This window comes from Trichomycterus rosablanca, chromosome 9, assembly GCF_030014385.1.
Source record: "Trichomycterus rosablanca isolate fTriRos1 chromosome 9, fTriRos1.hap1, whole genome shotgun sequence".
Classification (NCBI taxonomy): Eukaryota; Metazoa; Chordata; class Actinopteri; order Siluriformes; family Trichomycteridae; genus Trichomycterus; species Trichomycterus rosablanca.
This window is the reverse complement of record NC_085996.1, coordinates 17584860-17612508: the sequence shown is the minus strand read 5'-3', so window position 1 is coordinate 17612508 and position 27649 is coordinate 17584860. Positions and strand designations below refer to the sequence as shown.

Here is a 27649-nt window from a genome sequence, read left to right as displayed (position 1 = left end):
TTGAGAATCTCCTTGATTCAGCTGTGAGGACCCTTGAGAGGCGTCCGGAATCAGCTGCAAAAACCCTTGAGAAAGTTCTTGAAACAGCTGTGAGAACCCTGGAGAGGTGTCCAAAGTTAACTGCGAAAACACTAGAGAAACGTCACTCAGCTGCGAGGACCCTGGAGAGGCGTCCGAAGTCACTTGGGAAAACACTGGAGCAACGTCATTCAGCTGCGTGGACCCTGGAGAGGCGTCCGAAGTCAGCTGCGAAAACACTGGAGAAACGTCATTCAGCTGCGAGGACCCTGGAGAGGCGTCCGAAGTCACTTGGGAAAACACTGGAGCAACGTCATTCAGCTGCGTGGACCCTGGAGAGGCGTCCGAAGTCAGCTGCGAAAACACTGGAGAAGTGTCATTCAGCTGCGAGGACCCTGGAGAGGCGTCCGAAGTCAGCTGCGAAAACACTAGAGAAACATCACTCAGCCGTGAGGACCCCGGAGAGGCGTCCGAAGTCAGCTGCGAAAACACTGGAGAAACGTCATTCAGCTGCGCAAATCCTTGAGAATCTCCTTGATTCAGCTGTGAGGACCCCGGAGAGGCGTCCGGACTCAGCTGCAAAAACCCTTGAGAAACTTCTCGAAACAGCTGTGAGAACCCTGGAAAGGCGTCCGAAGGTAACTGCGAAAACACTGGAGAAACGTCATTCAGCTGCGAGGACCCTGGAGAGGCGTCCGAAGTCAGCTGCGAAAACACTAGAGAAACATCACTCAGCCGTGAGGACCCTGGAGAGGCGCCCGAAGTCAGCCGCGAAAACACTGGAGAAACGTCATTCAGCTGCGAGGACCCTGGAGAGGCGTCCAAAGTCAGCTGCGAAAACACTAGAGAGGCGTCCAAAGTCAGCTGCTTGGACCCTGGATATGCGTCAGAAGCCAGCTGTTTGGACCCCGGAGAAACTGGACTCAGCTGTGAAAACACTGGAGAGGCATCCGAAATCAGCTGCTTGGACCCTGGAGAGGCGTCAAAAGTCAGCTGTTTGGACCCTGGAGAAACTGGACTCAGCTGCGAAAACACTGGAGAGGCGTCCGAAATCAGCTGCTTGGACCCTGGATATGCGTCAAAAGTCAGCTGTTTGGACCCTGGAGAAACTGGACTCAGCTGCGAAAACACTGGAGAGGCGTCCGAAATCAGCTGCTTGGACCCTGGATATGCGTCAGAAGTCAGCTGTTTGGACCCTGGAGAAACTGGACTCAGCTGCGAAAACACTGGAGACGGCGAACAAACAGAAGGACCCCCGGAGCCCTTGGGGTCGAAACAGGAAACAGGACCTAAATAATATTGGCTGGCTCCTAACGTGGACTTGGGACAGTCACGAGCTTTATAAGCGGGCACTGGCTCCTGGACCACATCCGCAGTGGGCACTGGGGAAAATTTAACCTCCCCAGTGGGCACTGGATGCCAGGTATAAGCTGCAGTGGGCACTTTGCTACATGAAAATTTGGTTCTCATGAGGCCCTCGAAATCCTTCACCGAGTTCAGCTCAACTCCCCTGTCAGACCAAAGCTGCTTAGCCCACTCACGAGCAGCACCCCTCAGCCGAGACATCATAAATCGCACCCTGTCGATTTCAGCTGGCTGGGGGTCCAGAAGGTTCTGCAGGTAGAGCTGACTCTGTAGAAGGAAGCCTTCGACGCCTGAGTCGCTTCCATCATATGGAGCTGGCCTACTAAGCGGGAAGGTTTGAGGAAACCTCATGGAGCCGAAGTCCGGAAAAACATGGACAAAAAACATCTCGCTGTGTCCTCTAGGGAGACTATTCTGTAACGCTTATGTGGGCTAGACGGACAGGAGGGGCGGACACAAACGCGGAGATGTGTGATAAACTATATTTAATAATAATGAAGACAAGACAGGGTAGAACAAGACAAGGGTACACAAAACCAAACACACAACCTATGCTAAGCTAACTAAAGCTAAACAGAAATAACAGACTAATAGGACTACACAGACCAACAGGGCTAAACAGACTAACAGGGCTAAACAGACTGAACAGGACTAAACAGACTGAACAGGACTAAACAGACTAACAGGGTTAAACAGACTGAACAGGACTAAACAGACTAACAGGGTAAAACAGACTGAACAGGACTAAACAGACTAACTGGGCTAAACAGACTAACTGGGCTAAACAGACTAACTGGGCTAAACAGACTAACTGGGCTAAACAGACTGAACAGGACTACAAAGACTAAACAAAGATAAACTGAACTAAAGCTAGTAACACAGAGCTAACACACAGAGCTAACACACACAAGCTAACACACAAGGATTAGGCTAACACACAAGGATTAGGCTAACAGACAGGGCTAGGCTAACAGACACGGACTAGGTTAACAGACATAAACAGGCGAACAAGAGCGAACAAGAGCGAACAAGAGCGAACAAGAGCGAACAAGAGCGAACAAGAGCGAACAAGAGCGAGAACGGACAGAGTACCAGGGGCAGAGATACCAGACGCAAACAGAGTTACCATGAAATAGTCTCCAACCAGCCTTTCCCTGAGCCTCTCCTAAATAGTAGCAGCTGGGGCTAATTAGCCCCAGCTAACCAATCAGGAGAGGGAGGCTGGCTGGAGACTGGGGAGAGAAGGGCGTGGCACACTGGAGCACAGGATCACACTGAGGCTCCAAGCGTGACACTCATGCTTAATTCCTATTGGCAATTGCCATATCGCTTTGCTTCAAATTTTATGTTGAGTCTCTGCTCATTTTGCAATGCCAATATTCGCTCTGCCTTCTGTCGCCTGAAATCGCCATCTCTAATTGAAAATAAATGACATCCGGTTGCTTTGTCACATTGTGTCGCTGCTGGTATATACATATACAAATGTATTTGTTGCTGTGGCATGTTTTTCTATCAGTTTTTCCATCATATACACTTACTTTTTGTTTGGTTACCTGTAATGATTTTGTGGCTTTTTTTCCTTTATCTGCCCCAGGGTGTCAATAATCACATTGCACTGCAGAACAAAACTGGAAGCTGGACACACCAAACCAGAAAGGAACATGCAAACCTGTGCAAGACAGTTAAAACACCCACTTGAATGCAGCAAGAAAGCATTTTTGTTCTTCAGAGTTACCGCAAAGCAAAGCACATGTGTAATAAATCTGCTTGTATTTACCTTTATTTAATAAAGTCTATTTTTCTTAATGAATTGTCTGCTTCCTGCTGTTTAGAGTAAAAGAAATAAACAGTATACATTTGATGTTTTTATGCACTTTTATGCTCATTCAACAAATTGTTCCACAACCACTTAAAAACTCAATCCAACATAAAAGATGAAATCTTTATTTTTTCACAACCAATACATTTGCCTTCCAAGTTTTAAAATATTCTAATTGTATTGTTGTGAATGACTGATAGGTCTGATATTATTTGGTAGGGGATAAATGTTAGATATCTAATTATTATTAAATAATTATTATATTTATTTACAATTTATCTTATTTTATTATATTTCTGTTTGTGTTATGTACTTTTAGGGAATTATTGTAGACAATACTCATTATTGTAAAACACTGAGTAGCGTTACATCTTTTATTTTATAAACTTCATTGTTTCTGTTTTTCTGAATACACTATTAATTCAGCATCATATATCTCTAAGGGCTCATTGACAAGACGAGGTTGTGCATTCAAGTACTTTAAAAAAATTATTTCAATTTTGTTGTTTCGTGTCAGTGCATCCTCAGCCATGTCCAAAAAAATCAGGCAGTGCTTTGTGCAGTTACTTAAATACGCCAAAGGGTGTCGCTGTGAGCACAAATGACTCAGTAAGCAAACGCGGTGTAAAACAGTCCACCAAAGCCAGCTAGTCCGTCTTGACACTCAGATCCCATGCATACAACGAACACCCCACCGGCAACTCTACGCCCCCCGGTTCAAATGCCTCCTGCCAGAGTCCGCTGTTTGTCCACTAATGGCAAATGATGTGGTTGTGGACGAATTGGTGCCACCATGGCAGTATTGATGTCGGGCTGCACCAACTCTGTTCTCGTGCAAACTGTCTCGCTCGCCGCAAATACATCACGGACGCAGTCTGTTGACTCCAGAGTATCTCAGACTGGTGCGGTGTTAGATCCTCACTGCTCCTTTGACCCTCCTCTTTGTTGTGCTGTGGTGTGTTGTCACGTTGCTGGGGAGTGTCACGTATCTGGGGCACCATAGGCACCTCAACTCCGCCAAAACAAACGGTGTTATGCTCTAGGTAGATGGTACGCGCACAGCTTTCAGAAAATCAAGGCCTAGTATGCATTTGTCAACAATGGACGCTAACCAGAACTCATGCTAAACCGTTCGCCCTCCAACCATCAACTTGCACTGTCTCACCAGTAACAAACCTGAGTCAGCCTGATGCCGTTTGCATCACAACAGCGAGACATCCAAGCCTGTATCCGCCAGCGCTCTCACCTGCCTGTAGATTACTGTGCACGCCAGCCAAAGCACCTTCTGCCGGCCCAAGCATCCTACGGTGAAGTTGGGGGCCCAGCCAGAAATGACGCATTAGAGCTAAAGGACTGAGTGCTTTCACAAACGCTTTGAGTGCCAGCTTTTTTTGCATGTCAGCGGGAAGGCGCGGGTAAGCTTGCTGGACTAACGCATGCACATCCGCCACTAAAATCCCCAGCCGCTTGTCTTTAGCACCATTGAACCTCCGCCGCTGGGATGCTATTTAAGCGACGCCATAAAGCCGCTGAGACTGTCATTCATGATACCACCTGCAATTGGGCATCTTCTTTTGCCATTATCCGGGGGGGTGAAGGGCGGTTAGCACAGCTTCTCATCCTGACCAAGACGCCAGCTTTGCACCTCTTCTTCCATCTGCGGCGTTTCCTCAAATGAGTGGCCCAGATGAATGGGGCCTCTTCTGTGTTTACAATGGAACCGCATTGAGAAACTAATGTCCAAAAGTGTCTGTCTGTTGTAGATGAAGGTGTTGGCAACATTCAGTGCAAAAAGTAACTTATAGACATAAAATTAAGAAAAAATTATAAAGACTGTGGGGAGCTCGCAACACAGCACCCATACTCTGCACCATCTTTTGAAAAATAAAATTAGTTGAACTTTTGTTTTGATTGTCAAAATAATGTTTATATGATTTAAAGTAAAGACTTAATGATGGCTACAACTTAGCTTATATAGAATTATATATTTTATATTTATTTGCCAAGTGGCATAGCAAAATGAAAATGAAAAGCAGATAACAAGCAGGTTATTTTACTTCATTCATGTGGTAAACATTGTTTACCATTAAATATAACTTCAACACATGACATATTTGGTTTTTTTTACTCATAAATCAATATTTTCTGTTTTCATTAATGTAATAAAAATGTTATAATGATTATTTCAATTTTTCCATGTAACAGCAAAATATATAAGATAAAACCGTTTTTGCACTACTTTTGCTGAAAATTAAGTGTCATGCTCGGAATTGACATGGTTTGTTGGTAATGACGTAATGTTTTGGTCAGGACATCAATGAAAAAAACATTATTATAACGAAAGAAATTATAAAAAGAAATCTATAAAAATCTTTAAAAAATATCTTTAAAATCTCAAATAAGCATATGGGTTGTTCACAACAAAATTAACATTAATCGAAACAATATAACATCCAAATTTAGCCCAGCCATAAAGACTCTTGGAAGACAACGTTTGGATTACCACAATACTGTAACTAAACAATGCTTAGCAAAATATAACTGCATTCAAACTGACGCTGAAGATAAAATTGTAAATGAGAGGTGCTAGTGAGAAAGGGAGAGAGATGGGATGTGCAGAGAGATAGCCCTGACAGAAAAAGAAAAGTGAAAGAGTTGGAAGAGAGAGAAAGAGAGAGCACATGCGTGCACTGTAATGGAATGAACCTATTTTAATTGTCTCCTGAATCCAAGGACTGCCTCTTTAACAAATCTCATATCACAACATAGGGGCACAGTTTCTCCCAGACCCTGGCAGCATCATGTGCCTCTTCATCACTGGCTTAGTAGGTGGAATTAGGCAAATAAGATTGAGTGGCTAATACCACAGTATATCATCCGGCATAAGCCAAAAAAGCGGTTATGACCTACATAGCTCAAAAGGTTTTCTAGATGTGCATTTCCACTTTGATTTTGTTGGACCTGTGGGAGATGATCCTGTTCTTGTTGCAGCTTGGCTGGAGGGGGGGTGTTTGTAATTATATATGACTGTTCTCCCTTATTGGTGTATGTTCTTTGTTCACGTTTTGAAAGTTGTAATATTGCTTTAAGCTTTCCTCTGTCTTTTCTTTTGTATCTCTCCTTTTCTCTTTCAAGTAATATTTTCAATATTACTGATATTGGATCTGATACTGCATCTTTTTTTCTGTATTCTTTAGACCTCTCTGCTGATGTCTTGTTATATATATATATATATTGACTAAAAACAGTAAAACTTAGTTTAAAGAATGCAAGAAAGAAGGCATTTCGTTGTAAAATCAAACCATTTAGCTTATTTAGCTTTTATTACCTGTAATTAGTAAACAGTTTAAAATATAGTGATGGTGAAACCTGTCATCACCATCATTAACTGTCTTTACCATCACAACAAGTTATGTGTTGGTAGTGACATGTTGCAGTAATTTTCACTTTTGTAGGGAAAAAAAATTTTGGTCATGGATTTAAGATAAGATAATTTGCTAATGTAGGATGACCATATGTCCTATTTTTGGGACCTAAATGTCCGGAATTCAGCTTTTGTAGTCTGCACTCTCTATACTGTGTGTGTGTTTTTGCAATGATTTCACCTTTTTTTTTTTTAGGTCTTTTTAAGAGTTTTTGCATTTCACACCACAAGCACCACAACAGCTTCAGATCAGTGGACTGCACGTCTGTCTTGTTAAAAAAGCCTTTCCCTGATTCTAAAACAGCATGAAAATTTTCATGTGAATGTACTAACACACAGGCTCTTGTTAACATCTTGATGCCAATGCATACTGTCGAAATTGCTCAGCAAGCACTAGAAGACACACCTTACTGTGGTTTTTCTCCTGAAAGTTAACTACATTTAAGTTAAAAAAAACAAAGAATACACACAATACATCAAAGAAACAAAAAAAAATTAAGGGATTTTTATTTATAGGTGACTGTTTTTTAATTTGTTGTTGTTGTTGTTTAGGGCTAAACACTCTATGGAAATAAATATGATTATCTGGATATAAAGACATTTTTAGCTGGCTTGTTAAAGTTCAATAACATAGTTGCATGAAAACCAAAAAAATGGTCACCCATGCTAATGCAAGTCAACAGCTAGTATAAGATGCATTTTACATAGATTTAAATAATGTGAACATTTAAATTTTTGTTGTAAAATACTGCTCTAACAACATAAATGGTAATGATGGTGAATAAACATACTCTATGATCAGGATGAATACATGATTAGGTTTCTCACATTTCCAGAGGTCAAAATGTCACTCTTCTTTCATGGCTGACATGTGCCCTCCAGTCAGTATCTGTTTTCATGATTATAAAATCAGAGTTACCTTCAAATAAATCCTTACAGAAAACAATGGCTGTCACGGTAATGACCGTAATGTTGGGAACAATAATATATTGCTAATAAACTTGCCAAAGTTGTGTAGATATAAACAAAAATAATACATTTTGTGTCTTTTTAAGTTGCTATAAAACACACTGTGATTTATTTAATTATTTACTTTTTATCATTTTACAGAAGCAGAGAGGCTTTAAAGTTTTAACGGTTTTAAATTTTAAAAATGCTAGTCATAATGATTTTGTTTTTTTGGTAATGCAATAAATAATATATTGATACCTACACTATTTATTTTCTAATAAAGTATGACACTCCCTGTAGAACACATTCTGTCGTTAAAACGACATAATTTTCTCGTTTGAACGACATATTTTTTCGTTAAAACGACATCCTGAAGGTTTCATTTTCAGCTTGAAAGCATCACGACAGCGTAAATCCGTAAATGACCAATTATCAGCTAAACTAGGCACTTGGGCGGCACGGTGGCTAAGTGGGTAGCACTGTCGCCTCACAGCAAGAAGGTCCTGGGTTCGATCCCCAGGGTCCGGGTCCTTTCTGTGTGGAGTTTGCATGTTCTCCCCGTGTCTGCGTGTGTTTCCCCCGGGTGCTCCAGTTTCCTCCCACAGTCCAAAAACATGCAAGTGTGGTGAATTGGAGATACAAAATTGTCCATGACTGTGTTCGATATAACCTTGAGAAGTGATGAATCTTGTGTAGCGAGTAATTACCGTGTGTCTGTCATGAATGTAACCAAAGAGTGTAAAACATGACGTTAAAATCCTAATAAACAAACAAACTAGGCACTTCTGTAAAACCCGCCCCTTTGATGCTGGCATTGGATAGCAGGTATACTCAAATATGATTGGACAACTTACGCGCAGGAGCAATAAATTTGGGTTGTCAGTCGTTGGGCGTTTTCTTCAATGCCGACTCTCGCTCACCCAGCTGTAGTGGTATTTAAACCTACAGCAGAGAGAAGCAGGCGAAAATCCGTAATTGGACGAGCTTTTAGTTTGCTTGTGTAATTGTGTCATTATTTTGTCATTTGCGTTTATAAACACGTTGTTTTTTTTGGCTAATTTTAATAGCGATATACTGTGTGACAATAATACAGTAGGTTGTTTCTCGATCACAGCTGTGTAACGGAAGATCTTATATTTAACGATGGTTGTAGTTATGGTATGGGAATAGCATTTTATGTATTAGCTTAGGCTCATATTTTTGTCACTGGCTTCAACTGTACCAACTGCATTTTGTGCCTAGCATGGCCTGCAAAGCCGCAGTTTAGAATGCCAGTATATTGGTTTTGACTTTACAATAGGTTAATTACACGTCCATTTGCAGAAATCGATTCCAAAATCGTCCGCTAAAAACGCGACATCTCTTTGAACGAGAAAGAAAAGGTCCACAAGCTGCGCGATGTTTAGCTGGCTAAGTACTGACGATAGGAGAAAAAGAGACCCTGAGGTGTTTCAGACCGTCAGCGAGGGACTCAAGAAGCTCTACAAAACTAAACTCCTTCCCTTAGAAGAACATTACAAGTTCCATGAGTTCCACTCTCCTGCATTGGAGGATGCGGACTTCGACAATAAGCCTATGCTTCTGCTTGTGGGACAATATTCCACTGGGAAAACGAGCTTTATCCGGTACGTAATCAATTTTATGTTTCAACCTTTGTTGTTTTATAAATATAATACTAATTCTACTAGGTCGAACTAGAATAGCCTTTCAGGTAGGCAATCAAACTTATAACCACACATGATGATGCTTGACGTAATTTTTACGTTACTACTTTAAACCAGAATCTAAAAGCCTAAGCTGTCTTCTGCAGTGTTCTAAAAATAAATAAAAAAAATTCTGAACGCATCAAATTAGCCTCTACTCTTACCCCTAATGTTTTATGTGTTTTTGTGAAGTATGACATTTTTTTATTTTACTTAAAAGTCTAAGTACAGAGGCTAGTACTTTAATAAACATTTAAAAAAATATTTATTTGGAATAATAATTTCAAACAAAAATATTGTCATTTAAAGCATGTATTTGCACAAAATGTGGACTGGCCAAAATAAGACAGATGCAATGAGATTTCAGTTCTCAAATATTGTAAAAAAGAACAAGTTCATATTGATTTTTAAAGAACACAGTACAAATGTTTTAACTTTTTATGTTCAAAAATCAATATTTGGTGGAATAGCCCTGATTTTTCAATCACAGCTTCTATTTATCTTGAAACATGCTCCCCACCAGCCTTGCACGTTGCTGTTGGGTGACTTTATGCCGCTTCTTGATTGACCTGGCTGTGTGGCATAGAGCACTGTACTGCTAAAAAAAACAAAAAAAACAATAATCAGAACCTTGTAGGTGACTTAAGTTTTGCATCCTTCACAAAGGCAAATCTGACAGATTCTAACCCTGCTGAAGCACCCCCAGGTCAAAACGACTCTCTAACAGATTTTACATGGAGTGTGAGACACTGTGGCTTGTGTCTCTGTCTAACCATTAAACAACCAGGTTTTAGGCCAAGCTAAAATTAACATCAGAAAAGGCATCTTTTCATCTTTGACATCTTCATCAGAGAAGATGACTTCTCCTGTTCTTTACAGTCCAATCCTTATGGCCTTTCCCACTGTCTGCTGTTTTACCTTGTTCTAAAAAATTGCTCTAATTGCTCGTTCTAAATCAATCTGATGCTCACTGTGTGTCTCTACTAGTGAAAACAATTAAAAAAAAATTTTCATTACACAAATTCATTTTCCATTTTTTTGGATTGGCACACCCAGCTGGCCCTTTAGTTAAAAAAAAGCTGTGAGTGATTACCATAGCAGTACTTTTCCTTGTTAAATAAGATTGGGTTCACACTATCAGGTTAATCAGTACCTTATTGAGTAGAATTCGTCTACGTCCTTTGTGTGTGGAGTTTACATGTTCTCCTCATGTCTTCGTGGGTTTCCTCCGGGCGCTCCGGTTACCCCCCACAGTCCAAAGACATTTGAGTGAAGTGAATTGAAGATACAAATATGTCCATGACTGTGTTTGACATTAAAAAACTTGAACTGATGACTCTTGTGTAACCACTAATTACCTGTCCTGTCATGAATGTAACCAAAGTGTGTAAAACATGACGTTAAAATACTTATAAATAAATAAGTAGAATTCGGTTTGTCCATATTGGAATTCAACAGACACTGAAATGAAAAGTTGCCATACTGTACATGTAAAGATGCTGATTTATGAAAAATTTGGAGTAGTCTATTAATTATTCCCAAGGCTGTATTTAAAAACAAATTTATTTAAAAGAGGGGGTAATTAATCAAATAGCAAATAACTTATTTACTTATTTAACTTATTTATTCATTATTCATTAATTCATACAACTAATAGGGGGTCTGGCATATTATACCGATCATCCTACTTTAGTTCTAATGCACTCAATCAAATGAAGAATCAGCATTGTAATTTTAATGAAATCTTAATTAAAACTTTAATATATCTGATATATTATTGTGTAACCATATATTTTATAGCCAGCACTGTCCATGGTAATATGAGAGTAATCATAATGAAATATGTAATATAATAAAACCTGAACATGTTTTGCCAGTCAGAAGAGTAAACATATTCCTTTAGTATTATGTAATAGGTCCTGTCAGTCACCTGGCCTTCTATTTGCACAACATTTATCTATTTTCAAATATTAAACATTAGCAGAAGAAGACTGAATCAACCGTGCATAAAGAGTACATTTTATGTCCTTTTGAAAGAAGAACATTATGTATGATTGTATGAAGTGTGTGACCTGCGTTGCATCTGGATGAGTATCCACATAGTGACTTAAACATCACGGTTCATCCCTGTTTTTAAAGGAAAGAGAAAATGTTAATTGCAATGACCGTGATGTTCCCATGGTTATGTTGTCCAACAGCTTCCAAAATGTGTGGTACTAAAGACACAACCCAGTCTTAATTCAGGTTAGCCTAGAGTGCTTACAAAGCTGCTTATATTTGTATGTGGTGGCAGAAAGGTACAATGTTGCAGCTGGTGAAGTATGTGTCCCACAGCAACATGGGTCCTGGAGACCAGTATTCAGTCATTGACTCTGGTTGCTAAATGTATGTGCGTGTGTGTGTGTGTGCTCTGTGATGAATTGGCACCCTGCAAATTTTTCTGAGTGCTTAAGTGTTTCTGGGTGGCGCTGGACCTGACTCAACCCTGCCCAGGATGAAGCATTTGGGAAAACTGAATTAAATAGCAATATAATTAGAAGTGCTATCATTGTGGTGTACAATATTATTATTAAATATAAAAGATGCAGTGTTGAAAGGATGAACCCTATTGTCTACAGATTCATTAATCAGTTTGGTTTGGACAATTAGGTTAAGGTATTTCCATTGCTCTCTACTTGTGTTTTGTTATGGCAAAGTACATTAATGCAAATAGTTCAGTAACTTAGGTAGTGGAAGTCTTGTGCGCATAAGCAGTTCATATTTCATATTAAACATTAGCATAATCTTGCATATTAATAGGTACTTTGCAGTGGCGGCTGCTGGTCTTTCAAAGAGGGGAAGCTCATTGTCGGCTTACATCATAAATTTTGTCAATTTATTTACCCATAAATTCTGCCCTCTGTTCCTTTTACAAGAAAATGGCCTGAAATGGGTTGCAGTTTGTCTTTCGACTTCACTCGCAAAATCTGCGATGGGACTGAAGCTCCTGGTGATTAAGTGACTAATGAAGTGTATTGCTTTGGCAATACGAATGTCCCTATTTGTCATGCCAATAAAGCTTCTTTTGAGTTTGAGTTTGAGAAGTGACGGTGTAGCGCTCAAACGAGCTGTCAATCAAAACGGGATTCAGCCTTTCCACTGATCCTCCAATCATCTTGCAGAAGCTCAGCGTCCAGACCCGCCCACAGCCCCATTCACCCCATTATCCCCGGGGGCGGGACAAAATCGAGGCATTTATCCAATGACCGGCGAGTTTCGGAGCATTAAAAAAAAAACCTCAACGCAGTCCCATAGAAGTGAAGAGACGCTCAGCTTCTGCGGGCAAATGCATTGACGCTACGGGAATGTATGAGTTAAGTTAAGAAAATCGAGTCGATTTGTGATAATTAGCTGATTCTGAACAAACTCGTCTTCGAGATGAACGTGTTCTAACGCATTTGTAGTCAATGAAATGTTAACACAACTGTACATATTTGACCATTTAATTTTGGACATTTTAGGGGAAGCTGAGCTTCCCTTGCAGTCTTAGAGAAATCGCCACTGGTACTTTGAGGGTAAATGTGGAGAGGGACTAGGGCTGGGCGATATATCGAGTTTTAAAGATATATTGATATATTTTCATACGCGATATAAGATAAGACAATATCGCGTATATCGATATACAGTAGATGTTGCGTTCTATTTAGATCCGACAGTTCGTCGTTCCCTTCTCCCAGTTTGTCTCTGCACATGTTCACCTGCCCCGCCCCTCTCCCTCACTGAACACAACTCGCCCCTCCCCCACCACGTGAGTCGCCCGCAGGGCATGTTCTAAACAGCTCTAGTGACTATAGAGCTCCGTCTAAAAATGATATTTTCGTTGTTGATCTCTTTGAATCTCTTTGAATCAATAACACTTGCATTGATGTAGTTTTGAAAATGACAATACTGAATATAACATTTCAAGAACAAAACTGTTTGATGTTTATATGAGCTTTGATCTGGTCTGGGTGCAGAGTTTTATATCGGGCGCAGAACGCTGAGACGAGCGAGCGAGCGCAGCTACTATGGGGAGCGAGATGCGGGTTTTACCCCGAAAAAATAATAATGAAAAAACACACAAGAAAAGCAAAAGAGAACTTAATATTTTAACAATGATTGGGAGGAAAAGTGTGTGTTTCATTCGGGGGGGGACGACGACAGAGAGCTGCACAATGTGGAGAGAGGCTTCAGTACGTGTCACAGAAACGTCCATTTAAATCGTAGCTTTTAAAAAATCTTACTTAACTGATCATTTGTATAAACATGGGACAGAGTTCATGATTTGTTCTAAAACAAAAGTAGTGATCAGTACAAACGGGATCAGTACAAACGGGACTGTTAATGATTTCCTAAAAAAATGCTACAGAAGTCATAATTTATAAAAAATAAATAAATAAATAAAAACAATTGTGTGATTTGGATCAAAATGCTACAAATATGCTCATTCATACAAAACTGTCAGGAACAATATTTACAAAAATATCAGAGATGTGATCGCTCTGACTTTCAGAAATAAATAATGTTACATGTTTAAATATGTCTGTGTTTCCTGCCATGGTACATCATTGTTAATAATTATTGCAAGAAATAATTAACATGTGATCAGACAGTCTCTTCACATATATGAATATTTATTATTAGTATTATTAATCATAATATTATCATTAAAGGTAAACCATGCAACCTTATGTTATTCAGGAAGTTTGTATCCTACAAGTAGCCCTTTGGCTTACTCAGTACCCTTAAAGTAGCCCTCTGTTTCAAAAAGGTTGGTGACCCCTGATTTAATATATGCCAATAGTTTATTTTTGAGGAATTTCTCTACAGCGGAATGTTAATAAAAGTGCCTGTATAACATTTGGAACATGTAGCTTTGTCTCAGAAGTGTCTTTTTGTTATTACTGTATGGGATGAAAAAATATCGAGATATATATCGTATATCGCCATTCAGCTAAAAAATATCGAGATATTATTTTTGCTCCATATCGCCCAGCCCTAAGAGGGACTATCATCACGAGAAATATATTGGCACAGTAGACTTTTAAATCAAATATACAGTGTGTCCTTGTAAAGTATTTAAATCTAATTTACTAGGTTATTTACTAAAACGTTTTAAAAGTAGTGTTTAAATGTTTCATGTTAAATTGTCATTTCATCAAATCTTGTATGTTTCTTAATGTAATAACTTCAAAAAAAATTTCAAAACTATGTTTTTTAGTACTTAAATATGTTCTTTACATGTTGCCACTTTTATGTTTTTAGAGGTCCAAAATGGCTTTTTAATATAATGCTGTAAAACTCTTGACATTGGTAACATACTGTGGAAATCCACGTTACTCCACCCAGCTAAAACGTTTTAAAAGTGTAAGAGAATCCAGAGCAGACAAGGACTAAAAAAGTGCCTATTTAAAGCAGTTGAAGATGTAAACCAATAACTATTTTTGGGTTTTCAGAAAATAATGTAAACATCATCTAGGTAACGCATTTGCTTGTCTGTTATTACAGATACTTGCTGGAACAAGACTTCCCAGGCATGCGGATTGGTCCAGAACCAACTACAGACTCTTTTATTGCTGTTATGCATGGAGACATAGAAGGCTTAATCCCAGGCAATGCTCTGGTGGTGGATCCAAAAAAGCCATTTCGAAAGCTCAATGCATTTGGCAACGCTTTCCTCAACAGGTGAGTGCACATGTAAGGATTATGAATAATATTTGCGATCATAGTTTTACAATATGTAAGTTATACTACAATATAACAATATTTTTAATAATTTTATAATATAGAATATTTCAAGATTGTTTACTGTACGCTAGAGTATCTTATAAAAATAATAAATATTCACACCCTCACTTTTAAAAGTATTATGGTGATGTGTATAGAATTAAATGAAAATATATAACAAGAAGTTTAAGTAACAGTGAAAGAATATTTATTACATACAACATAAGAAATTTTGGCATTAGTTTACATAGTTTAACTAAGAAACAGCTGATTATCTTGTTGTCCATGTGCACTATTATTTAACCTCCTTTCTCAGAACTTGGTGAAACTTTTATTTGCCTTGATGACCTCTAATAAAGCAATTTTTGTGGTAGGCCTCAAATTCATTCATTTCATGTTAATTATGACCACAGCTGATGTCTTTTCTGTACTCATACAAGTAAAGCTAGTTTGACTGACCGTTGATCATTTTTGTGCATTTGCCATAAAGCTAACATTCCATAAAACACTAACAGTCTATATAAAAAAAAACAAAAGTCAAACATGGTGGTTTGATGGTGTCAGGATGCTTTGTTTCTTCAGGACCTAGGCTCCATAATTGATATATTGATTGATAATATATTTCCTCTCTACTAGAAAATTCTGAAAAAGAATGTCTAAGAATTTTTCCTACAGAATGGTTTTGGTAACTGCACTTAAGGTTACATTCAAAGTTCTTGAAATCTTCCAGATTAACTGGCCTTCATGTCCTAAGGTAATGATGGACTGTCATTTCTCTTTACTTAGTTGATTGGTTCGAATACGGCTTTTCACAGTATAGAACTGTGTACCAACCTTACCTGCACAACACAACTTGCCGTCTCAAACACATTAAGAAGGCAAGAAATTCCACAAATTAACTTCACTTGAAAACCTTTCCATGTGTAGTTATACAGGGTGAGTCAAAATTATGTTAACACTAATGGATCTATTCCCCATTAAATGTGTGTTGCTCGCTGTTTTTTTGTGTGTTGAACATGATGGCGAACAGGTTGAGACTGTCCTGTAAATCATCTTACACATATTTACATTTACATTTACATTTTCAGCATTTAGCAGACGCTTTTATCCAAAGCGACTTACACAATGAGTGGAACACGATGAGCAATTGAGGGTTAAGGGCTCAGGGACCCAACAGTGGTAACTTGGTGGTGGCGGGGCTTGAACCGGCAACCTTCTGTTTACTAGTCCAGTACCTTAACCACTGAGTGAATAAATGGTTTTTGCCATTCAAGTGTTAACATAATTTTGACTCGCCCTGTATTTAGTTTGTATAGTTTTGTTACCCAAAACTTTCTTTAACTGTGTTTTTTTTTAATGTTTTTTAATGTATGTGTTGTATTTTGCACTACATACAACAAGTAAGCAGATTTGTGAATTTGACAAACCATGTAAATTATTTTGTACAAAAGGTCAGGTTTCCTTGATACTTTTCTTTAGTGTTATCATTTCCATTGATGCACATGCTTAGATGACATTCATTTAGAGATTTGATATAATTAGGTCATTTAAGTTTATAGGCATTAATCAGGCAGAACCAAAGTGACCACATATATGGAATATTAAAAAAGGATACAGTATGTAGTAGTGATCTTAAAAGAATTAAAAAAAAAAAAAAAAACAGGATCTAAACCACTACTCGGAAACAATGCAAAAATCTTTAGCATAGCCTAGAACATACACACATTTTTCCTGTCCTATTTAGTGATGAATCCAGATTTTGGATTTATGGCTGTAACATAATAGTTTAGCTGAGACAAGAACAAGAATTATTAATACCATAGTCTATCAAAACTACAGTAAAGCATGGTATTGGGACTGTGTAAGTCTGTAGGTGTTTTACCTAGTCTGGAGTTAGGCAGCTGCACCAAATCAACCACACCCTGACAGACGATATGTACCTCTACATTCATCTGAGATATTGCTAGAACTCTTTATCATGTTCCTTAAGGACTGGCCTTGGATCTTTGTGAAGAAAGATTAATATTGCAGAAGAATAATAACCTAAAAGACCCTACAAAGCAGAAGATCAGGGTGTGATGACTGTCATTGTTTTTTCCCCAAAGTCAACTAATCTAAACCCTATCAAGCATTTGTGGTAGTATCTGAAGTCTGATGCTGTTATTATAAAGTCTGGTGGGAAATGGTGGAATAACATGAATTAGCATTCATTAAAGCTTGTGAAAAAAATGATATCATTGCAGCAAATGCAGAACATACCAAATACTAAGAAATTCTAATACTGGGGCACTCGGGTGGTGCTTCAGTCTAATACGCTACCTCATTACTATGGAGAGCTCAAACATTTAAGTTTAAATCTCAGTGGTTCTACCAACGTGACTGGGTTTTCAAAAGATGCTGTTGGTCTAAGGAAGAATTCTTCTCCGAAGGTCACACATATTTAATGGTGTTTTCTGGCCTTGTCCTACACAGCTTGAGATCTCTCTAGACTTTTTGTCTGGACTAAATCTTTTCACAATAACGGATAACAACAGATTGTGAAAGATTTAAATCAAATCAAATCAAGGTTTATTTGTCACATACATGGTCATACACAGTACAACTGGCAGTGAAATGCCATTGCAAAATCATTTGCAATCTTGTGTTGAGAATTGTTCTTTTTGAATTGATTACCATTCTTTATTGATTACCAAAAAGGTGGATCCTTCTTTTACAGCCAATTATGATTCCCTCACCTGTTACCAGTTCACATGCATACTGAGGAATGTTCCAAAATGTGACCAAAATATTCTACATTACATTGGTCAAAACATTAAGTCATTTATTTACAATTTGTCAGTTAAATATTGGTTCATTTGAATTAACAAATTATAAATTCTTACAGATTTGTATTGCATTTTTTAAAATGTCCCGACTTTTACTGAAATGGGGTCAATAAAATGTTTTTTTTTTGTCTGATCAGTTGTTCTGTACAGCTTTAGTTAAAGCATGTTTTATGGTTGGTGCACGTATTGATAATACTTTACAGTTCCTTTTTATGTTTTAGTTTGAACTGAAAACTAAAAGTAGTGTACCCAAGTTTTCGATAATGTAATTGGGTCAGTTACGTCTTTAAACCGAATGCCAAGAACACAATTATGGGCAGAATGTAAACAGAAGCTGACTTACTATTCAAACTGGGGATATAAATATTTTTGAATGATGCTTTTTGCAATGTGTGTGGTTTTTTTTTTTTCATTGTAAAGAGCTGTCTGTCATCTCATTACTTAAACATGAATGATGCCAGATGAGCATGGGGGATTTACCTCCAGATTTTAACTAGTGAAAGAGACATCTGGAAACACACATTTTTTAAACAAAAGTGACTGATGAAATACATATAGCTGCTTGTATTTACCTAAACTGAAATCATTATTATTGATTATTTAAGCACTGTAGATTATAAGGGCTTCAATATTAATTCGGTAATTGATACATTTGCATTTGCAGGATGAAATTGCTTTTAATGTAAAGAATAGAATATGTAGTTGGACTTAAAAGTTATGATAATGGCTGAGATTTTAAATGATTTCAGTTACCATAATCATTTGTTTAGGGTAGTACCTGCAAATCAATAAAAAACTTAAATGTTTAATTGGATAAAACTTTGTTTGTAGCCTTTTGTGATCTTTCTTGGCTTATATTAATGTGTGTGTGTCCTGTAGGTTTGTGTGTGCTCAACTCCCCAACCCTGTTCTGGAAAGTATCAGTGTGATTGACACTCCAGGAATCCTCTCTGGAGAAAAGCAGAGAATTAGCAGAGGTAAATCACTAACACATGCTTTGAATTTATAATTAAAACACTAATTGAATAATTGGTAACATTATTTTTTTCTGCTATTGGATCTTTTTGTATAATTGTACATAATTTGCTTTAATGTTGTAATTTCTGTCTTACAATTAAGAATTTTTATCTTTTCAAGGCCCTTGTAATGCCCATGAGCGAAAGCCATGTGCAATATTATTTAATCCTTATCCTCAGTAGTTTTTTCCTTGATAATGTAACGGTGTGTGGGCTAGACGGACAGGAGGGGCGGACACAAACGCGGAGATGTGTGATAAACTATATTTAATAATAATAAAGACAAGACAGGGTTAAACTGACAGAACAGGACTAAACAGACTAACTGGGCTAAACAGACTAACTGGGCTAATGGACAGGCTAAACACAGACTAAACAGGCAAAACAGACTAAACAGGCTAACGGACAGGCTAAACAAAGACTAAACAGGCAAAACAGACTAAACAGGCTAACGGACAGGCTAAACAAAGACTAAACAGGCTAATCAGACTACACAGGCTAACGGACAGGCTAAACAAAGACTAAACAGGCTAATCAGACTACACAGGCTAACAGACAGGCTAATCAAAGACTAAACAGGAAAACAGAGCAAACAGAGCAAACAGAGCAAACAGAGCAAACAGAGCAAACAAGACGAGAACGGGCAGAGGTACCAGGAGCAGAGATACAAGACACAAACAGAGATACCAGGACAGAGATACCAGGACAGAGATACCAGGACAGAGATACCAGGACAGAGATACCAGGACAGAGATACCAGACACAAACAGAGTTACACCGACAATAATCTCCAACCTGCCCATTGCCCCAGCTCTCCTTATAAATGCTCCTTGATGAGGAGCAGCTGGGGCTGATTAGCTCAGGGAGCCAATCACCTGTGAGGCATGGCAGGGGAGTGAGTGTGCACACAGAGAAGAGGGGCGTGGCACATATGAGCACACCGAGGCTAGCAGTGTGACAGATGCCCCTCCCAAAGGCACTACACCTGGAGTGCCTTAAAAAACAAAAACAAGGAGGTCCTGGGCCCTGCGGGGTAAATTTGAAGTCATTAAACATGTCCTCAGGCAGGCGTGATAAAAATGGTGGGACGCAGGCTGCCGACAGAAATCCAGAGGCGCAGTCGGGGAACGCTGTCGAGGAGCCAGAAGCACCTAGGGGTGCCAACGAGAGTTCATAAGCACCATCAGGGGGCGCCGACAGGGAGACAGAAGCACTATCTAGGGGTGCCAACACGAAAACAAGAGCGCCGTCAGGAAGCGCCAACTCAGAAACAGAAGCACCATCCGGAGGCGCCATCTCGGGAACAGAAGCGCCATCGGGATGCACCAACTCAGGGACAGGAGCGCCATCGGGGCGCACCATCTCAAAAACAGGAGTGCCGTCGGAGGACACCAACTCAGGAACAGAAGTGCCGTCGGAGGACACCAACTCAGGAACAGAAGTGCCGTCGGAGAACACCAACTCAGGAACAGAAGTGCCGTCGGAGGACACCAACTCAGGAACAGGAGCGCCATCAGGGGGCGCCAACTCAGGAACAGGAGCGCCGTCGGAGGACACCAACTCGGGAACAGAAGTGCCGTCGGAGGACACCAACTCGGGAACAGAAGTGCCGTCGGAGGACACCAACTCGGGAACAGAAGTGCCGTCGGAGGACACCAACTCGGGAACAGAAGTGCCGTCGGAGGACACCAACTCGGGAACAGAAGTGCCGTCGGAGGACACCAACTCGGGAACAGAAGTGCCGTCGGAGGACACCAACTCGGGAACAGAAGCCAGCTGCGTGGAGCCTGGCGAAGAGGCTTCGTGAGTCAGCTGCGTGGAGCCTGGCGAAGAGGCTTCGTGAGTCAGCTGCGGTGAGCCTGGCGAAGAGGCTTCGGGAGTCAGCTGCGGTGAGCCTGGCGAAGAGGCTTCGGGAGTCAGCTGCGGTGAGCCTGGCGAAGAGGCTTCGGGAGTCAGCTGCGGTGAGCCTGGCGAAGAGGCTTCGGGAGTCAGCTGCGGTGAGCCTGGCGAAGAGGCTTCGGGAGTCAGCTGCGGTGAGCCTGGCGAAGAGGCTTCGGGAGTCAGCTGCGGTGAGCCTGGCGAAGAGGCTTCGGGAGTCAGCTGCGGTGAGCCTGGCGAAGAGGCTTCGGGAGTCAGCTGCGGTGAGCCTGGCGAAGAGGCTTCGGGAGTCAGCTGCGGTGAGCCTGGCGAAGAGGCTCCGGGGTGCCTGGCGAAGAGGCTCCGGGAGTCAGCTGAGAGGACCCTTGAGAAGAGGCGTCCGGAGTCAGCTGCGTGGACCCTTGAGAAGAGGCGTCCGGAGTCAGCTGCGTGGACCCTTGAGAAGAGGCGTCCGGAGTCAGCTGCAAAAACACTCGAGAAACGTCATTAATCAGCTGCACAAATCCTTGAGAATCTACTTGATTCAGCTGTGAGGACCCTGGAGAGGCGTCCGGAATCAGCTGCAAAAACACTCGAGAAACGTCATTAATCAGCTGCACAAATCCTTGAGAATCTCCTTGATTCAGCTGTGAGAACCCTGGGGAGGTATCCAAAGTCACTTGCGAAAACACTGGAGAAACATCATTCAGCTGCGAGGACCCTGGAGAGGCGTCCGAAGTCACTTGGGAAAACACTGGAGAAACATTCAGCTGCGTGGACCCTGGAGAGGCGTCCGAAGTTAGCTGCGAAAACACTGGAGAAACGTCATTCAGCTGCGAGGACCCTGGAGAGGCGTCCAAAGTTAACTGCGAAAACACTAGAGAAACGTCACTCAGCTGCGAGGACCCTGGAGAGGCGTCCGAAGTCAGCTGCGAAAATCCTTGAGAAACTCCTTGATTCAGCTGCGAAGACCCTGGAGAGGCACCCGAAGTCAGCTGCGACAACACTGGAGAAACATCACTCAGCTGCGAAAACACTAGAGAAACATCACTCAGCTGTGAGGACCCTGGAGAGGCGTCCGAAGTTAGCTGCGAAAACACTGGAGAAACGTCATTCAGCTGTGAGGACCCTGGAGAGGCGTCCGAAGTCAGCTGCGAAAACACTGGAGCAACGTCATTCAGCTGCGTGGACCCTGGAGAGGCGTCCGAAGTCAGCTGCGAAAACACTGGAGAAAAGTCACTCAGCTGCGAAAACACTGGAGAGGCATCCGAAATCAGCTGCTTGGACCCTGGATATGCGTCAAAAGTCAGCTGTTTGGACCCTGGAAAGACCGGACTCAGCTGTGAAAACACTGGAGAGGCATCCGAAATCAGCTGCTTGGACCCTGGAGAGGCGTCAAAAGTCAGCTGTTTGGACCCTGGAGAAACTGGACTCAGCTGCGAAAACACTGGAGAAAAGTCACTCAGCTGCGAAAACACTGGAGAGGCGTCCGAAATCAGCTGCTTGGACCCTGGATATGCGTCAAAAGTCAGCTGTTTGGACCCTGGAGAAACTGGACTCAGCTGCGAAAACACTGGAGAGGCGTCCGAAATCAGCTGCTTGGACCCTGGATATGCGTCAAAAGTCAGCTGTTTGGACCCTGGAGAAAAGTCACTCAGCTGCGAAAACACTGGAGAGGCATCCGAAATCAGCTGCTTGGACCCTGGATATGCGTCAAAAGTCAGCTGTTTGGACCCTGGAGAAACTGGACTCAGCTGCGAAAACACTGGAGAGGCGTCCGAAATCAGCTGCTTGGACCCTGGATATGCGTCAGAAGTCAGCTGTTTGGACCCTGGAGACACTGGAGTCCGGACCACATTAGCAGTGGGCGCTTTGCTGCAGGAAAATTTTGCTCTCATGAGGCCCTTAAACACCTTAACCGAGTTCAGCTCAACTCCCCTGTCAGACCAAAGCTGCTTAGCCCACTCACGAGCAGCACCCCTCAGCCGAAACATCATAAATCGCACCCTGTCGATTTCAGCTGGCTGGGGGTCCAGAAGGTTCTGCAGGTAGAGCTGGCTCTGTAGAAGGAAGCCTTCGACACCTGAGTCGCTTCCATCATATGGAGCTGGCCTACTAAGCGGGAAGGTTTGAGGAAACCTCATGGAGCCGAAGTCCGGAAAAACATGGACAAAAAACATCTCGCTGTGTCCTCTTTGGGAGATTATTCTGTAACGGTGTGTGGGCTAGACGGACAGGAGGGGCGGACACAAACGCGGAGATGTGTGATAAACTATATTTAATAATAATAAAGACAAGACAGGGTTAAACTGACAGAACAGGACTAAACAGACTAACTGGGCTAAACAGACTAACTGGGCTAATGGACAGGCTAAACACAGACTAAACAGGCAAAACAGACTAAACAGGCTAACGGACAGGCTAAACAAAGACTAAACAGGCAAAACAGACTAAACAGGCTAACGGACAGGCTAAACAAAGACTAAACAGGCTAATCAGACTACACAGGCTAACGGACAGGCTAAACAAAGACTAAACAGGCTAATCAGACTACACAGGCTAACAGACAGGCTAATCAAAGACTAAACAGGAAAACAGAGCAAACAGAGCAAACAGAGCAAACAAGACGAGAACGGGCAGAGGTACCAGGAGCAGAGATACAAGACACAAACAGAGATACCAGGACAGAGATACCAGGACAGAGATACCAGGACAGAGATACCAGGACAGAGATACCAGGACAGAGATACCAGGACAGAGATACCAGGACAGAGATACCAGGACAGAGATACCAGGACAGAGATACCAGACACAAACAGAGTTACACCGACAATAATCTCCAACCTGCCCATTGCCCCAGCTCTCCTTATAAATGCTCCTTGATGAGGAGCAGCTGGGGCTGATTAGCTCAGGGAGCCAATCACCTGTGAGGCATGGCAGGGGAGTGAGTGTGCACACAGAGAAGAGGGGCGTGGCACATATGAGCACACCGAGGCTAGCAGTGTGACAGATAACCTCAAATAAGTGATATTCCTAAGTGCTAAGAAGCTTCTGACCTCTCTTTTTGTTAAATCTCATGCAAAAAGCTTCCAACTCCTTTAGGTTTTATGACTTTGATAGTGCTACGGTTGTCTTTAAATCCTACCAAAGATTTCTTTGGGATCTGAAGACTGAGAAGGCCACACAAGGAAGTGTGCTTGGTATCATTGTCTTGCTGGAAAGTACAGTTTTCAGCAGGGTTCAGTTTCAAAACAGAAGGTATAACATTCCTCCTCAAAATGCCTTGGTATTTTTGTAAATTTATGATGCCAGTCACATGGTTAATTATTGAAAAGTCTGATGGGAGCTGTTAGGAAAAGGCCTCCTGTAGTGTTCATTGCTGCATCTAGGTGAAATCAGCCTTTTTCTGAAGGGGCTCTGTTAAAACATCTTCAAGGCATGAAGTGGGTGTGAACAATTAATGATTTCATGAGAATTATTAAATCAGCTACCTGTTAAATTGAATCCTGTTCAGACCCATATCTTCGAGCACCCTCACCCCAGCACACCACTCCAAAGAAATAAGCACTGGCCATCACAGACAGAAGGTGTACAAAAGGGGCCTGCTGATGTTAAAAGACTTGAGCCATCTTAAAAAGTACAGTCTGCTTTGTCCTTTTTTGTACACTGTATCCATATGTCTGGACTGTCTGTCACATTTGGCTTGACTGTGGGGATATTATTATTTTGCTCATAAGCCTTTCAAGTGCCAGAAAAACTGCTGATACATATGGCTTAACAATTTTAGTTTTGATTCGTCACTGCATAGAACTGTGTACCAGGAATCCAACTCCTTTCTAGCATATTCGGCGCTAGCATATGTTGCTTTCTGTGCATCTTGGTCAAGAGTGGCGTGCATTGTGAAGTCCATCCATTAAGTCCTCAGCTGTTAATTCAATTCAATTCAGCTTTATTGTCATTATACAGTACAGGGTTGTACAGTATAACAAAACACTGTCAGGCTACATCTTCAGTGCAGACAACAAAAGACAATAGTGCAAAGACAATAAGGGAGAAGGGAAATTAAGTTAAGTGATAATCTTATGATTGCCACTGACACATTTGTTCCAGCCCTAATCAGTTATTTGCCTTGACAAGAGACAGGATTGCTAATTTTGGGCTTTCTCTTTTGGCCAGGCAGGTTTGATGTTGCACCATAAGTTTGAAACATACTGACAATTCTCCCAATGGTATCTTTGGGAAAATTCAAACTTTTGAAAATGATCTTTTTTTCTTTCTTATTTCTTTTTGGTGCAATGAATTGATCTCCTCTCACAGCTTTTGTGACAGCTCATGGTTGCAACATACCTTGAACACATGTCTGGGTTGGGTAAATAAAATAGCACAGCTGAAGCCAATTAAGGGCCGGTATTGAATTCCCAAAAGTTTAATCATGTTGTAACCCAGTTTAAGGTCAATCAATCAGTAAGCAATATTAAGTGGGGGTTGAACAATTGTGACAAGGCAGTATTAACAAAATATCCTGCTACTCTAAAATACTACATCATTCATTTTATTTGTTCATTTGCTGTATTAATCAACTGATAAAGACTTAACTTAAAGCTCTTTTAAAATGCTTATTTTTTAGGGGTTGAAAATTTCCGATTGTATAATATATGCTTATTACTTTTCATATCAAGTCTTAGTTTATTGCTCATTAACACAGCTAATTTTTTGGTCATTTTTACTACAGATATCTAAATATATACTAATACAGCTCTTATAATAAAAATAAAGTTAAAAATGTCCTTAAAGTAAAAATCTAATAAAATGAAGATTCAAAGTTTTTTATAAATTTTTCTCACTACTGGTTACAACCCCAAATCAGAAAAAGTTGGAACAGTAAGGAAAATGTAAATACAAATGCAATGTTCCGTACGTTTACATTGACTTTTGATTTCAGACAGGTTGAACCCAATATATTTCATGTTTTGTCTGCTCAACTTCATTTAATTTGTTAATAAACATCCATTTCTGCATTTCAGGCCTGCAACACATTCAAAAAAAAGTTGGGACAGGGGCAATTTAGGGCTAGTAATGAGGTTAAAAAACTAAATAATGATGTGATTCCAAACAGGTGATGTCAACAGGTGATTGTAATCATGGTTTGGTACAAAAGCAGCATCCAGGAAAGGCGGAGTCTTTGATAAGCAAAGATGGCCAGAGGATCTCCAGTTTATTAACAAATGTGTGAGAAAATTATTGAAATGTTTAAAAACAATGTACCTCAAAGAAAGATTGGAGGGGATTGGCATATTTCTCCCTCTACAGTGCATAATATCATTAGACGATTCAATAAATTGGGGAGAATTTTAGTGCATAAAGGCCAAGGGCGCAAGCTTAAGCTGAAAGCCCATGATCTTCGATCTTCAGGGACGTCTATGCATTTTTCAACAAGATGATGCAAAACTACATGCTGCACACATTACAAAGGCATGGCTGTGGAAGAAGGAAGTACGGGTACTGGACTGGCCTGCCTGCAGTTCTGACCTGTCCCCAACAGAGAATGTGTGGAGAATTTTGAAAAGAAAAATGCGATAACGACAACCCCGTACTATTGCACATCTTAAGATGTGTTTGCAGGAAGAATGGGACAAAATAAAACATGAAACACTAAATCGCTTGGTATCCTTGGTGCCAAAACGTCTTTTAAGTGTGGTGAAAAGGAATGGCAACATTACGAAGTGGTAAATGCTTTACTGTCCCAACTTTTTTTGGAACGTGTTGCAGACCTGAAATGCAGGAATGGATGTTTATTGATAAATGAAATGAAGTTGAGCAGACAAAACATGAAATATCTGGGGTTCATTATTAATTAATTTAATTATATGTAAATAATCTTGCACTTCTGGTTAGATGCTACTGCATTTCGTTGGCTCTGTACTTGTACTCTGCACAATGACAATAAAGTTGAATCTAATCTAATCTAATCATCTAATCATACTGTGACAGCATTTTCCATGCTGTCCCAACTTTTTCTAATTTGGGGTTGTATTTAGATGTAACCAACACACTGTGTCATAACATCTACTATATGGCTATGAAGTTCTTACTATTGCTTTTGCAAGTTTTTTTGATACTACTGTAGACGACTATTCTAAAGACAAAAGTTCAATTATAATGAATAATACTTATTATTAACGTATTTATCTTTATTGCTGTCATTGCACCTTATGTTAGGGTAATACTGCTGTTCATTAACTGTAAACAAATGGTTTTAAAAGGTTTTTATTGATTGCTTTTTTCTGTTTTGGCTTATTTTTTCTCCTTATGGGTGTTAACTGTACAGTCCAGTACAAACTGTGTGAAACTGCACACTACGCAAATGATTTGCTATGTGATCAGTTGCTGGTGACTACATGACTTATCGGTCTCTGACAACACTTACAAATCCAGGCTTTTTAAAATAAAATAAAATCATGACAGTTCTGTATGTTACTGTTGAAATAGTGCAGAAACAAAATGTACTAATGCAATAATAAGCTTGTGCTTGGGAGGTACATGTAACATCTTTATTTATTTATTTATTTACTTATTTACTATATATATTTTACTTTAGTAACTATATATAGCACTTTTCCATTGGCATGGTGGCAGTGCTGGTGCCAAAATCCCACATGGAATTGATGCTTTTACATCACAAAATCACAGGTTCTTGGTCAGAAAAATGGGTCCCATTCTGGCCCGATAATCTTGCTTGTCTGGAACCAGGGATGTGATACAATCACCCAGTAATCGGGGGTCCTAGCGACACCATAGTAATGTTGTTTACCCACCTTTCTGCCATTTACAACTAAAAGCAAGAGTGGCACAGTAAAAACAGCAGTAATAAATAATCAGTGGTTCACAGAACAAAAGCATCATGCTAAGTTGCATACACAACTTTT

The 27649-nt window shown here is 40.4% G+C and overlaps 2 protein-coding genes across 4 annotated transcripts in view; both read left to right on the top strand.

The window, feature by feature from the left end:
* Positions 1-3193, top strand: part of galnt14 (UDP-N-acetyl-alpha-D-galactosamine:polypeptide N-acetylgalactosaminyltransferase 14 (GalNAc-T14)) — a 62401-nt gene extending 59208 nt beyond the window's left edge. For both annotated transcript variants that reach the window (XM_063001197.1, XM_063001196.1), the window contains exon 16: positions 2978-3193. The gene's annotated coding sequence lies outside the window, so the exon portion shown is untranslated. The remainder of the gene's footprint in view (positions 1-2977) is intronic.
* Positions 3194-8543: 5350 nt separating this feature from the next.
* Positions 8544-27649, top strand: part of ehd3 (EH-domain containing 3) — a 77159-nt gene continuing 58053 nt past the window's right edge. Inside the window, exons 1-4 of one of the 2 annotated variants that reach the window (XM_063001988.1) lie at positions 8544-8735; positions 8901-9202; positions 14807-14983; positions 18730-18827. In XM_063001988.1, the coding sequence (XP_062858058.1) occupies positions 8976-9202; positions 14807-14983; positions 18730-18827 (502 nt within the window). In that variant the 5' untranslated portion in view covers positions 8544-8735; positions 8901-8975. Of the gene's footprint in view, positions 9203-14806; positions 14984-18729; positions 18828-27649 lie in introns of both variants that reach the window. The other variant, XM_063001987.1, reaches the window with a different exon arrangement.